This window comes from Diachasmimorpha longicaudata, chromosome 5, assembly GCF_034640455.1.
Source record: "Diachasmimorpha longicaudata isolate KC_UGA_2023 chromosome 5, iyDiaLong2, whole genome shotgun sequence".
In the NCBI taxonomy this organism is placed as follows: domain Eukaryota; kingdom Metazoa; phylum Arthropoda; class Insecta; order Hymenoptera; family Braconidae; genus Diachasmimorpha; species Diachasmimorpha longicaudata.
In genome coordinates this window covers 5,398,969-5,416,866 of record NC_087229.1, presented here as the reverse complement: position 1 = coordinate 5,416,866, position 17,898 = coordinate 5,398,969, and the positions used below count along the sequence as shown (strand labels likewise).

General features: G+C 39.0%; 2 protein-coding genes across 4 annotated transcripts; one reads left to right on the top strand and one right to left on the bottom strand.

The window, feature by feature from the left end:
* The first annotated feature begins 1,192 nt into the window (after positions 1–1,192).
* LOC135162952 (uncharacterized) lies at positions 1,193–14,130 on the top strand. Of its 3 annotated transcripts, XM_064121951.1 has the most exons (8): positions 1,193–1,634; positions 8,304–8,445; positions 8,665–8,822; positions 9,214–9,644; positions 10,899–11,140; positions 11,928–12,255; positions 13,760–13,902; positions 13,993–14,130. In XM_064121951.1, exons 2-7 carry the CDS (start codon positions 8,335–8,337, stop codon positions 13,873–13,875), a joined length of 1,386 nt encoding a protein of 461 aa, XP_063978021.1. In that variant the 5' UTR covers positions 1,193–1,634; positions 8,304–8,334; the 3' UTR covers positions 13,876–13,902; positions 13,993–14,130. The 3 variants fall into 3 exon arrangements, with proteins under 3 accessions (XP_063978021.1, XP_063978020.1, XP_063978022.1); XM_064121950.1 differs by lacking the exon at positions 13,993–14,130 and having other exon boundaries at positions 1,195–1,634; positions 13,760–13,964; XM_064121952.1 differs by lacking the exon at positions 13,993–14,130 and having other exon boundaries at positions 1,196–1,634; positions 13,746–13,964.
* Positions 14,131–14,270: 140 nt separating this feature from the next.
* On the bottom strand, positions 14,271–17,507 carry LOC135162942 (dolichyl-diphosphooligosaccharide--protein glycosyltransferase subunit STT3A). Its single transcript, XM_064121923.1, has 4 exons — positions 17,350–17,507; positions 16,804–16,922; positions 16,531–16,698; positions 14,271–16,412 (listed from the first exon to the last, which is right to left on the bottom strand). The coding sequence occupies exons 2-4, from the start codon at positions 16,898–16,900 to the stop codon at positions 14,560–14,562; spliced, it is 2,118 nt and encodes a 705-aa protein (XP_063977993.1). The 5' UTR covers positions 16,901–16,922; positions 17,350–17,507; the 3' UTR covers positions 14,271–14,559.
* Between the last annotated feature and the right edge of the window lie 391 nt (positions 17,508–17,898).

Below are 17,898 nucleotides of genomic sequence, written 5' to 3'. Positions count from 1 at the left end.
TCACATTCGAGGATGCAATAAAATGGTATAAGAAGCCACTTGCAGAATATTTTACGATTTGAGGTATTCAATAAACGGTTTATTGTCATTGTTGACCGTGGCCCGCTATTTGCCTTAAATAGTCAGGAGCAACCCTCATCTCTGACCTCAAAGTGACTAGTATTTTCTGTAAAAATCGTATCGGCAATAGAATTCCCCCTGGGTGTGCCGAATATTGGCCAAGGCTAGGTGAATCGAGAGTCGGCGGATCCATCGTCAGCCAAATACTGGCTGCGTTCGTTACCTCGACCAATCGAAATAATGTCAAATCATGGAAATAGGGCACACCATGAAATCCCTTGAAGTCATCTGCGCTCAATAATTCCCTGAAATCAGTTGAACTCATCAATCATTCTGTCATTACATTCGGTAGTGATATACTGACGAAATTGCAGTGCGCGAAATCGTTTGAAGACGAGCATCCCTTTCCCCGAAGACTGCAATTCCCCTTATTCTAGATTTTACGAGAGAGTCGGAAAAAAAAAGGTGAACACCTTGAATCAAGGAACTTTCATCTGGAGTTTTAATCGATTTTTTAAAAAATAATGTAAGAGCCAACAACTGAAATCTCTTAAGGATGTGACTATATCGTTCAAAAGCCGGACATTATCTCAGAAACCTGTACTTTTTTTTTCACCAACAAATCATTTATTTTTTGAGTGCAACATTGCAAGATCCGGCTAGCACTTAATTTTTGTCCCCGGCAAGGACAAAACCCTGCGGCTCTCTCTTATCCCTGTGGCAAGGAGTTGAAAAGGTAAAAAAAGGTGCCTCTGAGCCAGGAATAAAAAGAAGAAAATGATAAAAAGACAGTAAGAAGGGACCAACCCCGGATCGCAAGGCAGTTCAGTGGCCCTCCTCTGGCTATACCTCTCACTACCCAACTGTGTGTATCGGGCAAAGGCCACAAGCGCCTTGTCCTATTTCTGACGTCACGTCGGCAGGCTCTCGAGTCTACCCAGTCAAACGGCGGGTGGGTGACGGGGGAGGGGTGCCCAGGGGGGAAGGACTAGTCCTGTGATGGTGACGGTGAAGTTTTTCTCTCTCTTTTTTTTTTTTCATAGTCGTTTGCCTTATAGCAATGGCTTATACTATAAAACCAATTCGTAGTGGGGAACCGGGATAATACCGCGCATGCGCGATTGTAAGGCAACATGGTGAACGTTTTGGTCGGACTCTCACTCACGGGCTGTTTCACGGCAACGGCTGGTCGGTACCCACCAATCGACCATCGAACATTTCCGGATAAATTACTCATTCCCCCAAATCCGTAACTATATTTGGAGTATCGAATGGTCGACGACACTCAAGTGCATCTTTGGAAAATTGAATTGAAATTGTGCTGACGTACGTGACTTTCCCGCGCAAATTATTTGAATTTTTCCATCACTATTGTTGGGGGGTGAAAATAGTTTGTAAGTGGATTACTATTAATTTGTAGAATTTGTTGTATGAATAAGTGCGGAAGGAGGGGTTTAACGAGGAAGGATTATGGACGAATGGAAAATCATTGGGTGGATAAAGCTTATGTGACACTCACGTTGGACCATATTGGAGTTCCGTAAAGACGCAACCGAGCCGCTGTCATTCGATTGGTATGTCAATTTTGATAATGCGATAACGGTTCAATGGTAAATTGTAAATCGTGAGGCTACTGTGAATTAATGCAGTGGTATTTCAGTGGTGGTGAAGAGAAGTCAGTTTCTCGTGGGCTTATTTTTTTTTTTTCTTTTTTTTTTTTATTGAAAAAGTATAAGTCGACCTACGCGCCTGGGATAACCAGTTTCTTCCACTCGTTGAAATCTCCGTGGAAATGTATATACATGTATATGGAGAGGCTGGAAAGAGATACGGGCATACGGCTGTTAAAGGGTTCCATACGGTCTCTCTGTTATTTTATGAATTTGCCAATGAAACTCACGACAAATTATAATTTTTCCGAGGTTACTGCTTTCCCACGTGATTCGTACATGCAGATGACTATTTTCTTATTCAGCTGTTGGGCTAATTATCCTATCGTCTCGACATCGGTTGCTTAATTTTTTTAGGGAATAGAGACTTTACGATGAGTTTATGAAACGGGAATCGTGTTTCGTGTTTTCTCAAGACGTCGAGAAACTCGACTTTTGCCAGTGAGAGAACTTATCATCGCCTTTATGCTCAGCACATGCACGGAAGAGGCGAGTGAAAGCCCTCTTCCAATGGAAATTCCACCAAATCCAGCCAAATGCATCTACACCATGCGCTAGAGTCCTTCTCTCGTATTTTATCATTATTCTCAATTCCCTCTCGTGCTATCTTCCTTTTCCGTTTCTACTTCTGGGTTTTGTTCCTTTTTCGTCCTCTATCGATATTGATTTCTCGATTTTATGATGACGTGGGAATGCCGGATTGTTTTTTTTTTTCGGAGATAAAATATATTGAATTTGCAGAGGTTTGTTGCACTGCGAAAAGAGATGCGAAAACAAGAGAGGTGTGGCGGAATAGCCAGGCTAAAGGCGGTTTGTGGCTGTGTGTTGTGCGAACTGGTGCCTTCGTCCTCGACAGCCTTCGCATTCTTCGTGCAAGTGAAAGCCCCAGCGAGAGATGAGACGCCGTTGTCGTCGCGCGAGGATAAAACACGTCATTACAATTTTTCTTTTTCTCACATTTTTTAATGATCATTTTCTATTAGTGAAAAGTGACGTCTTGGGGTATAGGTTTCGGTGAACATCGAGTGGGCGCCGATGACCTCATTCGAAAAACCGAAAAATTCACGGTTTGTTATGGTCGGATTTTTTTTTCCCCATATTTATGGTAATTTTTTATCTAAACGTTTCTATCGGAAGTGAGAGTTATTTACTGGATGTGATTGATTCGTGAAAGCATTTTCGATTATGACATTTAGAAATTTCGGGACTAACAGATTTAAATGCCTTTCGCTCAAGGAACAAATTGATTTGGAGTAATCATGTGAAGGGTAAATTTTTTTAGAAATTCCATGAAGAAAAATCTCTTCAACATTTTGGAAAATCTTCTGCGAGAGAAACGACAATTTGCAGAATTTCCAAATTAATGTTCTTCTCATTTAAATGATTATTCGTGCAATGGCAGTACATTATAATTATTATCATTATTCAAACAATGGATTTTTACAATTGCTCAACATTCAATAAACACCTTTGAATCTGTAACAAATGGAAAAAGTAGTGTGAAATTTTTTTTGACAAGCACTGATAGCTAAGAGCAACAAAAAATATTAATCAGACTTGAAAAAATTTATTGCAGTATTTTTAATGTATGTAATTGAGACATTTTTCGCAGCGGCTTGAAACTGTTTCACCCGGAATGTCTGACCCATACCTTACCTTACTTACTTACTTTTCTATCCCAACACATTCCCCACTATTCCATCGAAAAACGCGATATCTCGAAACATACAGAAACAGTGTATACAGTGTATAACGTGCCCGTCTCTTTCTCTCCGTTCACAAAACCCCCTCGTACTCCTGAGCTCACCCAACTTGGGTTCATATTATTACGAAATCGCTCAAGTTATATAAAAACGCCTCGGGTGTCTTGCGCGCACCTCCGTAATTGATATACACCAACGGTTTTTTTTTTCTCTCGTCTCCTTCTCGACCACGCACGTACGCAGACACGAAAGAATAGGCTAAATTGTTCAGTATCAAAATTTATGACAGCATTCACAGCAATCATTCATGTATCTGAGCGATTATAAACTCATATGCATCAAGAAATTGGAGAAAATAAGAAATCAACAGGTGCCGGAGACTTTTCTAAGACAACTTTTACAATCTGACGGTTAATAAATCCGGGCGGTTGGGTTTTTTTTCAGTCTCTGGAAAGGTCACATACTCACGTCAGAGAGGAAAATATGCATTGATGACCGTAGAAGAAGGCATTGTCGAATGTGCAATTGAAATGGCGTTACGGAAAAACAAATAATGGGGTCAAAGTTAAGATTTAGCGAAACACATATTTTCTCCGTTTGGCTTTCGTTCGAGTGGTTTTTAGAGCAGATATAATTGAAAGAAACAGAAAAGAAAGGGAGTAAATTATTCATCTATTGAAATACCAGAATGAAAAAAAAAGTTGAATACATTCTGTTGTGAAGTGTTAACAACTAATTGACAAGTCAATTCATCCCGTCTTGTTCTATGGAAAAGATAATATTTTTCAATCAAGGATAAACTACTTTTTTGAATTAACAATATGCTAATTCCCATTTTTAAAATAGACATTCTCCACTAATATCAATTATTCATTAGTTAACGAGAAAATACACTCGAATCTAGTCCGACAGTGCGATACTGCAATTTATTTTTTTTATAAGTATTAAATGTAATTAATTATGCGCGATATTGCAAGAAAATGTTGACTGAAATTTTTCATTAGAGATTTCGTCAGCAGCAGAAAAGGTCTCTTGCCTTTTTCATCTCGAAAAACTCGTTCCATTCGAGAGATAAACGCATAATTATGAAAAATGTCAAAGTTGAATTATTAATTCAATTCTCTATTGTAATAAAAGATGGGCCAGATAATGGCATTTGCTCTGCAAAGAAATGCAGAAAGTGAAGGAAAGGCTCGAGACACGAGACACGAGAGACTTTGTAACAAACGGGAGAGGATAAAAGCGACAGCGATAGAGAATAAAGATACGTTGAAACGGTGGCTGGGTGGGGAAAGGGGGCCTGCCAGTAGGAGGGGAAAGTGTAGCAACTGGTAATTCCTTTCTTAAGGCTAATTATGCAAGGCGTAAGGCCCCGGAGTGTAGAAACGAGAGCTCCATAGCTGTTATCTTCCTGTTCTATATACGTGCACATTCTGAGAGAAGGGGAGAGGCCATTCGTTTCCTGAAAAAAAATCGATTCTCATCGAAGGACAATAATTTAACTGGGCGATAATCCAGTCTTCGATATTTCTCGGGTATTTTCAATGATAAAGACACCATCACAACGTGTGAATTCTAATAACAAAGAAGACTCTCTCCATTTTCCCTCTTTTTCTAATTAAGTCCAATTCAACGTCTTGTATGAAAAAGAGCGTAGCGGGCGTGACCAACGTGAAATTCTTTTGATCGTTACGTTGAGCTTAGAAAGTCTAACTTTCATGCTCCAACGATCATCGATCGCAACTGGGCTTTTGCCGAGAACAGAAAATTACCCGAGAGTATGCTGTTGTGATTTTTCTTATTCACATTCATTCAGAATTTGTACTTCCTGTAAACACGGGATGAAACAGGGTCGAAACGTGGGTAATTTAGCCGCCATCAGTGGCACGATTTCTCGTAGAAAATGACTTATGTGATTATAGAAAAATTTAACCCACATTTTCACAATAAAGTTAATAAAATTTTCATGTACCCGATTTTCCCCAAAGGGTCACTCGCACCGATACGTATTTCCTCCAAGCAATTACCTCTGCAATTAGACCAGTATGTAATCCACATTCTCGCGTGTATGTAAGCATAAACGTATGCTTTTGCAATAAAAAAATTCCTTCATGCATTTGTTCCTCGGATTTTCACAAGTACTTTTCCCTCTATCTCTTATCATCAATTTTTCAAGTGTAGCCAACACGTGACTCCGAGCCACGGAATACATGGCATTCGTTACCTTTGTCTCTTTTATTCATCTATCGGTCTGTACAGGGACAAAGTTAACGGTACGCCAGTGTCTTGTTTTTCTTTTAACACATGAACGCCCACGTCTACCTTCGACATTGCGCTATGTTCGTAAAACACCAGTATATTATCGCCAATAAAACGTATAAACGCTTGAGGAGGATGGAAAATTTATTTCCTCTCATTTCATTCAATTGTAATTATGAATAATTTATCATGAAATTCATTGGAATGTTGAGAACCTCTGGTTCTTTCGAATAGAAACGAGGCGTAGGTTACGTTATACGAGCTGCAATTTTATCGCTGAATATGTATACACATACAGGGGGAGATCAGAGCCAGCAGCCCAGGAGCCTATGGCTTCCCCTCTCTCATACCATTGAGCATTTGTTTCTCAAATGTATTTATCTCACTGTACATGTATTTAATGTGTATATGTACCATGAGATAGGGCCCAACGGTGTATGTATATCTCTGTTGCGCAGCTACTTGGGCCCATTGCCCAAGGAAACTCTCCTTTACTTCTTCCACTCTCTCAACTTCTTGACTTCTCCCGCGCCGCTGCGGAGTTAGGCCAGGCCTTCGCCTTTTATTACGAGTGAAAGTCGCCAAGTTTTAGGTGCAGGCGAAACATTTAATATTACACTGTACAAATTCACAACTCTCCGACTTATTACTCACACTTTCAGCTCTTATTTCCTTCGACAATTCTGCGAATCGTTTGATTTCGAGATTCTCATTATTTGGGAAAATTCATGGCATAACGGGGAAAGAGTTTCTAGTTTCTAGAATCAAGTTACTGATTTCGAGAAATTTTCTTGCTGTATGAGGCACGGAGAGTGAGAAACTGCTCACTTAGTTTCTGAGAAAAAATTCTCAGTGTTCAGGAGTGAGGAGTGAGAGGGAAATTATTTCAAGTCAGACATGTTCTTCGAGATAAACAAGTGGGTTCTACAGTTGGTACAGATCAAATTATCTGTTCAACAATTTTTAATTGTCACATTTGTGCACCGCTAACGCGAAAAATATTTGTCACGGTTGTATCTTGTTCGGTAACCATAATTAGTAGAAACAGATGATCAGACACGTCTGAAGTGGAAACTTCGTTGCGCGGCTGTTGCAGTGGAAAAGGCCGTTGATGACGACAGAGCAGCCAAAACGCTGCGGCATTTCAAATCACGCGGGATTTTATTTGTAAATTCGGGAGAGTGCCCTCTCTCTGAAGATCTAAGACAATATTCATGCAATTTGCCTGATGACAGTCATTAGAAAGTCATAGTCAAGTTTAGTATGTTAATTTTTGAAAGAATTCTCGTATGCTAAGGTGTTGAGACTATAAAAACAATACTTATTCCCAGTAATTTTCCATATGCAAATTACAAAAGCACTAACGTGCGTGAATATGTTCTACTGAAAAATTCAGTAGGTCTCTTTCTCTATAATTTTTTGCACACAACTAGCGTGACATATATTTTTCCAAGCTTTTAAATTAAATCTTTTGTCTTCTTAAATTGAAAAAAAAACTGAAAAAAAACATTGATTTGACTTTTGACTCTTTCTCTACATAATTTGCTACTTAATATTCCTACTATCTAGTGTCAAAATCCTATTGACAAAAGAAAACGTGTAATCACGTCGCAGAAATTTTCAACGGACTCGATGGAAAAAATGTGATTTTCTGGTGAATTTGCGAAATTGTTCAATGAAATTCTTTCGCAAGTACAAAATTCCTGGTTGTTCCACCATCACGTTTCTGGAATCTTAATAAGTTTTGCAAGCAAGTTCTGCTATTTATTTACCAGCCCCAAATTTTGGTAAAAATATAATAATTTTCTTTCAGCTTTATAACGATAATATTGAACGATAACGAAAACAACGTTGAGTGCAACTATAAGACTCTTTCCTCCGACTCCTTTGCTCTTTTCTAAAATTTTTTGTTCCCTAGCCTGCAGTCCGCCGGAGTTATGCAATTCCCAGATTCTTACTAAAAACTAGAAATTCTCTTTCTCTATTTAATTATATTCTCCCCCTAATCAAAACCTTTGATTTATGTCACAGTCGAAAGAGTTGCGTAATTTAAGAATAAATTTTTTGTGTTTACGATAGTGGAGACGGTAGACATTGATATATTTTTAAGAATATTCTAATTGGAATATTTCAATTGGTGAATGCCATTCAAATAGCCCGAGGTTACACCTCATTTTCGTACCAAGGGCGTACCTCCCTTTCCCCATACATATAACTCCAGTAATAAGTATCCCAATATAAAGGTCATTATGGTTTCCATTCCTCACCTCACATCCGGTCTAAAAGTAGTGTAGCAATTACACGCGAGAATGGAATGACTGAAGAAATATTTATGTTATTTGATTTTTGCCAAGAATTTTCAACGACAACTCGGAGGATGTTATTCATCCTGGAAAAATGTAACAAACGTCTGTATCTCTATCCTCGAACACAAAAGTTGTATTAACCCTGAAGTTATGGAGTGGTTTTAGAGCCGAGAGAAAGCTGCTCCTTCGGTCACTGCAGAATGCACCCTATCGTGAACAAAAAAGATGATTTCAAATAAAAAAAAAAAAAACAGCCGTTGCTAGTGTGTCTGACCACTTGTTTCTCTTTTTGTCATGATTTGCAGAGCAACAGCATTTGTACAAAGGTGAGAGGAGATGGTATCGAGAAGAAAAATTCTGTCCCGTTCGAGGGACAACCTCGCAGACGCTCAGTACGAGGATCAGGAAGAGGAGGATGTCTGGTATAATTTGGACAAGTTGTACAAGGTGAGCATCAATCCGCGTCCTCCAACTCTCTTTTATTTTCCATTTCTCCCTCCAGGAGTTGTCCCCATGTTAATCCTCATCGAAGGCATTGCCTCGGTTTCGATATTAATTACGAGAAAAACGACGTAATGATTACTGAAGGGCTTTCACTACTCCCGGGCGGCAAAAAATTTTACTAATAACATCCTCAGCTCATTTATGCCCTCCCGAAAATTCCAGGACCACATACAAGAGGTGTTGGACAAGTGGAATCAGATAGACGATGAGATCTGGGCAAAGGTGATCGTCTTCGAGCGAAATAGACGAGTGGCTAAGGCTTATGCACGAGCACCAGTTCTCACTGTCAATGGTTCCAATGACGGCTTCGATGGGTTTAGGTAAGAATTACACTCGAAAGCTATGACCCCATTCGTTTCCACTTTATTTTTCTTATTACCAGTCACGTTTCACATGCCGTGAGGGGAATCATATTGAACATTAGTCGGTCGCATATGCTCGGAATTAATTATACAGCCGATTTTTTCGGAATTTTTGGGGTCTCATAGCGAAATGGTAACTCCTGTCCTGTACCCAATACAATATTTTTTGGACAGGAGGAAGTTCCAATGGGATATGTACTCCATGGGTTACAATATCCAGGATTTTTCGCAGAAAATCACGAACGGCCGAACGATTTTTAGTTATTTTCTTGGGTTAGTTATAAATTCGACGTGAAAAATGGGGAAAAAATTTTTTTAATGTGACCGTGCTCTCAATTTCTATCTGCAGGATAGGATTATGTGGATTCGATAATCCAATGAGAGATCCAAAAACAGAGGAAGCCAAAAGACACATAAATCAAGGTGTAAAGATCAAAATGGACGATCAAGGAAATATACTCATCAAGAGACTGTGTAAGAGTAATGTTTACATTAAAACAACACACCCAGAAGATAATGCCGTGGGTGCTGAGATACTGAGAAATTCACAGGGTGCATTGGAGCACGAGAAGCCGGGAAAAATATTTGACATGAACAAATACCAAACGAATTTGTCGAGAGAAACGAGGCGAGCTTATCCAGACAGAAAGAGATTAGAGAAACAGTGTTTAAGTGCTATTGTCTTTGTACGCACTGAAGCAGATTTATTGCAGTGCCCTGTTTGGGTGCTCATTGTCAATGTCGTTGGTTTGGATATGCTGAAGTCAAAGTTGCCACCAAGTAAGTCTCCCAAAATTATGATCAGGTTAAAATCCCCATTTTCACCGCTATCGTCGTCCAACATAATCGATAGTCAATTCATGAAATTCATGTCACATGACCACATTATCGTCCGGTCGTCACATTCCACTTAAATGGTTGGTGACTTCCGGTCTTCCACTGATGCATTTTCGTTCCCCCAATTTTATCCGTTAACATATTCCACCCATCTATGACACTCAACAACAGATTAAAAGAATAACCGATTTTGTAATTCGAAGGCATAAAATCAGGAGATATTGAGGCATAAAATAACCAAGCCCTTGACATCATTTAGGTATATATCCCTAGAAAACTGGTTTTTTTACGATTGTCTTCATGTTTTTGAGAGGCAGCGTTAAAAATACTCCTCAGGTATTGAAAAAAAAATCTACCTAGCTGTACTGCATAGTTTAGGAGATAATAAATAATGAAATACGGGCCAAACGGTATTTATGGGCCAACCCCAATTTTCTCTCCTATGAGAAAACGGTTCCTACAATATTCTCAAAAATAAATTCGTGGTAACTTGACAGATGCTTTTGTAAAATTTAATAGTCCACCATTATTCGTATTGAAAAATGCTGCATCCTAAATTCTCAAAGTAGCAAAATCAGTCCCAAAATATACTGAAATATTTAGCGAGAGGTTGCAATTATGAGAAAACAATTGATGTGGCTTTTCTTCTTCTCCATTACCTTACTGTGATTTTACTCCCATCAATTCACTGCCATGGAGGTGAAAATTAGAATAATTAGAATATTTTGTTACATAAAATTTTTACGACCATTGCATCCGATTTAAAAAGACCAGTAACATCGTTAAACTACCCAAATTATCTCAAATCGTAAAAATCTTACATCATAGGACGCTCATAACTGTATCACATAACAAACAAAAGTAGCATTGCTTTTTATAAGCGATTACAGTTATTGCTGCTAATAAATTAGCAGTTTGCTTCCAAACGGGTTTTCGTCTTTTCATTTCTGATTTTATTATTCTTCGCTATTGTTTCATGTCGTAAGACTATCATAATACAATAATCAGAATACAATAAAAAATAGAATTTCGTGAAATTTAAATAATCTGAATAATCTATTCATATCAGAAATTATTTATTCAAAATTCTTAAATTATTCAAATGTTATTCAGTCGATATGCATTACTGATTCATCAGTATATTTATATAAACTGGTGTGAAATATTCGCCACTGTCAATCCACTCGTGTACATCAGTTTTAGCTCTTCAAAGGCCCGTTGACATTAAGAATCGCCCGAGAATTCCAATCCCCGACGAAGATCCCTACAGCGTTGCAGGTGTTTCTTCCTCTTCCGGTCCAAGTGACGGGAGAGACATGAGTAGAGACCCAAGACAAGAGTCGATATATGGACACTCGTCAAGTTACCATCAACGCCGAGCGGAAAGACCGCCGAAACTTCCGCCAAGGGAGAACCTCTATGGCCATGGAATTCCTAAGGTACCTATCATCCAGTATCAGCATCATTAACACAATCCTTATAGGTGATCAACAATTAAAAATTCCCCGAATTACATTCTCCAACTCGGCATTACATTTTTCTCGATTTTAATTCCCCCCGTTTCAAAGTAAAAGTGGATTTGATTTTTTTAACATTTTGAGGTAATTCCAGAAATTCTCTATAATCCGGAGAAAAATCCCAGGAATTTCCAGAAACCGTGATAGGGCTCTGGGAATTTGTAGAAAATTGAAAAAATTATTCATCGATTTGAAAATGATCGGAAGAAATCTAATCGTCCGGGAAGTCAGTGCGTTCGTAGACAATTCGTGTGACCTTGATAATTTTTTAGAAATTCTGAGAAAATTGGGGAGGAGAATATAACAAATACATTCACGTGCAATTACAGCTGGATAGAAGACACAGCCGCCTGAAATTCCAAAATATTACGGGTTGCAGTGAACAGAATTCATTTGAGAAAACGGGATCGTCGTGTACATTATTTCTCCTATTAATGTTGGCCAACGAACTATTAGTTATGTTGAATTATGCGTGTATTATCCCGCCCTAATTGGATTTATCCGTTATTCCCATCTTCGGTATTTTTATTTCTCATTCAAGTGTTTGGGATGCCATAGGACATAAACAGAAAATTGGAAAATTTACTCAAGCAATTAGCGGACAACCCGTTGTCACCATTCTAGAAGATAATCCACAGGCCCTAATCCTGAAACTCAACGTTATGTCTCATAATAATCGGACTTTAATTCTTCTTTCACTCGTATTCAGCCCGATTACGACGATATTGAAGACGACTATGGCACAAGGAATGGACGGCCTGGAGTTCCTGACGAAAAAAAAAGTAAAAAGAATGACAGTAAAAAGTACGATGACCCTTACTACTGCGGATTGCGTGCACGAGTGCCGAATTTCGTAAAAATGGCAAAGAATAGTCAGCACCCGCCGAAGATGCATCCGTCGTATGGCCACGTACGACCGTCCTATGCCGGCCCAACCGGATATACTAGTAGTCAGTCGTCACAAATTTATGCAAGTCATGCACCGATTAAAAGACCGCCAATCATGTACCACGCTAGAAGCTTTGAGAGTGGATTAGGTGAGTGTTTGGTCAGACAATGGTAAAAACCTCAATCGTTTTTGTCGTATTGTGTGCAGGGTATTCCGAAATGTTTGAATGCAACTCTGAAGGTCAAAGAAGTTCAACAAAAATTTGCAGAAATGTTTGGTAACTCTAGAGTGCAGGATCATTCAGCAGAAAATTACAGAACGAATTTGAATTTTTTTTGTCTTTTGTGTAATTTTTCCTCTCACGTCACGTAAAAATTTCATTTTTTTCAAGTAATTTCTTTGGAACTCTTGTAGTTCCGGAATATTTTTTCTTACAAAAGTAGAAAAACAATTTGACAGGAGAAAAACTAACCGAAGTACTCAGATATCCTTAATGTGGGAAACAATTGTCTCTCTGTCAGAAATAATACATTTCCTCTGAGAAATTCAGATGTTATATAATTTCAAAAAGTCCTATAATTTCCTAGGCAATTCAATTGATGAATTCATATTTTTTTATTATGCCACTCAGCCGAGCGATTGTAAAAAAAAACACCTTATGGTCTTTCCCCCCCCCCCCCCCGGCGGTGACCAATCTGGGTTAATGTGGCCACTGGGAAGTCCCGGTATCAGAAGGCTTGAAAATCATCGTAAACCCTCTTGGGACAAGCCAAACCGCCACTTTAAAACATCAAGAGAATCTCTACTTGATATAGAAATTAAGTTATTATGATAATAATCATTATTATGAAGATGAATTAAATCAAACAAGCTGATGAGTCCCTCAAGAAAAGGTCAACCAATAGCTATTTAAGTAATGCCAGTTCATCGTTGTCATTCGTCAAGTTTATTAACAATGAAAAATATTAGTAGGGTAAGAAATAACCGGTTGTGCGGGCAAGAGAGAAAAAAAATGATATTTAAACTGTGATTACAACGAAGCCGACGTTGGGAACCATCTGTGGGTATTCTTCTTGGAAAGCAAAATACAGAGAAAAGCCCTTCATAATAGCGTCCGAAATGTTGCGAAACGAGTCACAAAAAATAATAAAATTAATTACGTCGTTATGTTATTGAAAAGAACCGCTTGACGGCCAATAGAATAAAAAAAACTGTGTGCAGTAGACACTCCCGATAATTTTGTTCTCCTAAGATGTCTTTTAACGGCTTGACTTCCCCGTCATTAATCCTCCTCTGGTCAGCGCATGTGACGCTGGGATTCTGGTCATCTCCGGGGGGACTCATCACCGTGACATTTAAATTCCAGTGTTGCCAAATTCACTCTGCACCGCCCGGGTGCATTTAGTGAGGGTTTTTTTTTTTAATCAGGACGCGTGAGTCACATAAAAATTATGGAGGACTGGAAAAATTCCGTGATTGTAAGTAAAAATTACGGGATAATTACGCAAGCTGAGTACACGTGTTTTTTATCAAATATTTTTATCGACGCGGGGCCAAAAGTTGAAGAGCAATTCTTAAATTTTGGGATACCCTGTACTTCGTCCTCTAATTGATTATGTTCACAATAATCAGAGAAAGTTTTTCGTCTGTAGATGCTGATGATCGAATAGATTCACCGTACAACCACATTTATGGAAGATTACCAATACCCACGAGAGGTGTCATACCGCCCACACCACGTGCTATGTACATCGGAGAATGGGATTAACAATTGACACGTTTAATCTCCTATTTTGTATGTATCTATAAACTGTATATTGTTAATATACCACATAAATACTCATATTTTTTATGACACTTTAATCGACTTTGTTCATTCCTGCAGTCCTTTTTGCAATAAAATATGTGTGTTCATGTCAAATGAGCCCATTACGTTGCAGCTCCGAGATAATCAAGTTTCTTGATTATTCACTCTCATCTGAGAAGAGAACATTCTGGGGATTTTTTCAAATCACATAACCGGTAGGATTGCGGCTTCATGTGCTGATTATACATATTTTTCTCTTTGATACCTCGCTGTTGCACATTTTCACTGCCCGAGTACACAAAAAAAGTCAGGAAAAATCGGCGAGCAAATTAATTGAAAAACATGGAAACGAGAAGTGAGCAATGTAATGAGAGTATTGTATTTGTGCTTCGATATATCCAATTATTCACCAATCTCATTTATCGGTCAAATCTGTTTTTCATATAAAACCTTCACTGTATGTAAAATATTACAGAAAATACATAGCATGTATCAGTACTCTGTACTGCTCAAATTAATTCAATTAAAAACCGAAAAATAGAGAGAACTAATCGTAATGATATCACTGTAATGTGATAATTCGAGAAAGAAAAATGTATGGAAGTGATGGAAACTCGGAGTGTCCCCGAGAATAAGATTCCTATCCTAATTTCCTCTATTCTTCAAGTCTTTAACTTTGTAAATGCGTACGAGCCAGTGTTCAGTGGTGTAGGCCTCCTCCAACGTTTCCAGCTCAAAGTCTTTGTTTCCAATTTCCATGTTGCGCACCCTATCGTAGCCAGATGGTTTACCGCCTTCCGTATACACCTGTCCAAATCTGTAGTAACACATTTTGTACATGAGGCAGTTGAGAAGAATTGGCGAGCCATCTTTGTCCACTCGGAATTCACCGGATGGATTGTAATAATCCCATTCGGTGATAGATTTTCCTTCTTCTGTGCTACCACCAATTCTGACCATCCAGAGGAATTTATTGATATCATCAGAAGAATATCCAGTCAATCCTCCAAAGATGACAAGCACATAGTTAACATCGAGCTCTCTCATGATCTCATAAGCCTTCTCCTCCGAGCTGGCCATAGCCTGTCCCACTCTCGATATATGGGTGTTATTCCAGGTATTATTATCCACTAGTATCGTACGATTAGCCATGGCAGTTATCTGATACCCATAATCCCACCACGACATAACTTTCGAGCCCTCAGGTGTATTCATACGCAACCAGTAGTAGGCTTCCCTGAAGTCATCGAATATCATTCTTCCGCCATCGGGTGACCTAGCTGACAGTACTATACTCGGTGAGCTGTATGCCTCGGCCGTTACCCATGTGCAGTGAAGTGTATACGAGAAAAATAGAATGCACATTACAGCTAGGAATAACATGGAAATTTCACTCCTGAGAACGTAATTGTTTTCAAATTTCCGGGATTTCTTGTCGCTCACTTTACTACTCTCCAACTGCTTCATGTAGGTTAATAATAAGGAAGATGCTCCGATTCCTCCTAAGACACACATTACTGGCGCAAGTACTAGCATTAGACGCACCATAACACCAGCAAAGTAGAGGCTCGTAACTCCATAAAGAATGAGAAAAATATTGGAATCTGTAAGTTTGGAGAAGCAGAAATACAGCCCGACGGGAAACAGGAACACCAGAATTTGAAGATCGAAGTAGAACGAACTCCATGAGGTAGGTTGATGCTCAGAGACTGAGGCTATTATTGGAATATGATTTTTGGCGTAGGATGGATCCAGCAGTGAGTAAAATCGTCCCGTCCAGGGTGATATTTTTCCAGTGATTGTCAATACTCCACCCACGACGCATGATATTGTTAACATAGAGGCAATCAATCCTCGGAACAACAAATCAAAATCATTTTCTGAAAGTTTACTACGGAGATAATCGACTAGAGCGTGAATTTGGCACAGTCCAAAAACTCCAAGGGCAAGCATATGTTCGGAGCTCTGCACAGGTTGAAATCCAACAAACGAGATCTGCATCGATAGAATCGTACCAATACAGTAGAGTATACTGTAAGCCGTATAAATTCTATGTGAGAAGCGTCCAGTAACCATCAGCGTTAGGACATGAAGGGGAATTAAATTGATGAGGAACACGTAGCCACCCCATGAGGAGACCATGTAGAAGTATGCCAGTGCAGCGCACGTAGACCAAAAAATAGCACCAGTTTTTACAGCCTTTATCCACATGTAGTAGGTGAAGAGCATGCAGAATATAGCAATACCCTCATTGTCGTAGGAACCAGCTACTGATCTAGAGATGTATCCGGGAACGATGGCAATCATTGAGGCAGCGAACAGACCAGATGCCGAGTCTTTCAGTTCTTTTGTCAGGTGATAAGTGACAATTGTCGTGAAACTGGAGAACAGGGGAGCAAGGAATACGCACACGTTGCGAATGTCTATTGGAATGTTGAGCAGCTGAAGTAATCGGTATATTGTCGCTGATGTTACCATCAGTCCTGGGTAGATGGTACCTGTGAGGTCATACAAGGGCATTTTTTGAGAAGGGAATAAATGGTCAGACTAAAATAGAAGTTTAGTCAATTGATTATCGGCATTTTCGCCTGCAGCGATTGAAATTGAATAACATACCTCCGATGATCCTGCCCAGCGGATACCACACTCTGTCGTCAAACCAATTGTGGAAAGCATAGAAACCGTCTTCAGCAAGGAACTTTGTTGTTCTATAATTGAAGTAAGGATCAAATTCGTGAATGACACTCTCGTATCGCAGAACCGAGAACAGACGAGTTGCAAATGCTGGAAAGACGAATATAAATAGTCAGAGCTTGATAAATAGAACATGCCGTCAATTTTCGAACCCTGGCGAAAAGTCAGGGTGAATTACAGTTTTGAAATACGTACATAAGACAGCAGCCAGTGAAAGAATCGTCAGTTTCAAAAGAGTTTCTTGTTTTTGTGAGGACATCCGAAGACCCTTGACCCTCAGCAACGCAACCATCTTTCTAAATTTAGGTCTTTGTCTACAATGACAAACAATAGACATAAAAAGTATGTACGGATGAGTAAATAAATGGATATCAGGAGGCATGAGTGGATTATACTAGAAGTCAAGTTAAAAAATTAATTAGTTTATCGACCCCTGAACTACCACGTAACTCGTAATAAGATTCTCTGCTCCTTAAAGAGGTTAGAACGGATCGATTCTGTGAGCTGGATTCACACGTAGAATTTTTCTCTACGTGTTCTTTGCTCCATAATTTTAATAAATATAACTGAGGGTACTTTAATTGCAACTTTGAAATTGTTCAGAAAGGATTAAGCCATTAATAGGGACACGTACACACAAAATGTCACCGGCCGGCAATCTGATACATTTTGGAGTAAAGTGGAGGGCAATGGACAAGTTTACTGGTCGAATAACCTCCTTTGAAAATGGATTACACTCACCCTTAGGAATTGTCACTCAAAATGGAATGAGAAAAGTCGTGAAATAGAAAATATCTAGCAAAATTAGTTGAATAATGGAAAGGATCACAATCCCCGGACCAGTAAACGCGACATTTTTCACTACACTGCACTGTACACACATGAACGTATACTACACATTGTTGTATATGCGCTAATCCTTGGGATCCATAATAAAAATTCCGCTATGACCGACGCTCGGATTGTACGCGGGAATTTAAACGCCATCCTGCAATTTGAACTGTCAATAAACAGTGAACAAACAATAGTCAGGATTTAATCAGATTGTTGGCTGATCAAGGTTTTGTTATAAGTCAATATTCAGGGAAGGGTAACAAAATGTGGCTGGAGTATTATCTACCAATATTGGGGCACCGTTGGCTGCTGACAGTATATCAAAGTTGCGCTTACAATTACGTAATGAAAAGCGCAAAACATGATCATAATTCGTTAATTTTTATTTTTAATTTGAAAAGTACTGGATTATTGTCGGTAAGAACGAGCCCTCATCAACAAAGCCCAGTGTTTTTA

Bases quoted from the DNA above. Each gene is read 5' to 3' on its own strand.
- LOC135162952 (XM_064121951.1), top strand. From the start codon at position 8,335: ATGGTATCGAGAAGAAAAATTCTGTCCCGTTCGAGGGACAACCTCGCA. The intron at 8,446-8,664 runs GTGAGCATCAAT...CGAAAATTCCAG, and splicing joins ATTTGGACAAGTTGTACAAG to GACCACATACAAGAGGTGTT. The intron at 8,823-9,213 runs GTAAGAATTACA...TTCTATCTGCAG, and splicing joins GACGGCTTCGATGGGTTTAG to GATAGGATTATGTGGATTCG.
- LOC135162942 (XM_064121923.1), bottom strand. From the start codon at position 16,900: ATGGTTGCGTTGCTGAGGGTCAAGGGTCTTCGGATGTCCTCACAAAAA. The intron at 16,699-16,803 runs GTACGTATTTCA...TCGTCTTTCCAG, and splicing joins TTCACTGGCTGCTGTCTTAT to CATTTGCAACTCGTCTGTTC. The intron at 16,413-16,530 runs GTATGTTATTCA...ATGACCTCACAG, and splicing joins GCTGGGCAGGATCATCGGAG to GTACCATCTACCCAGGACTG.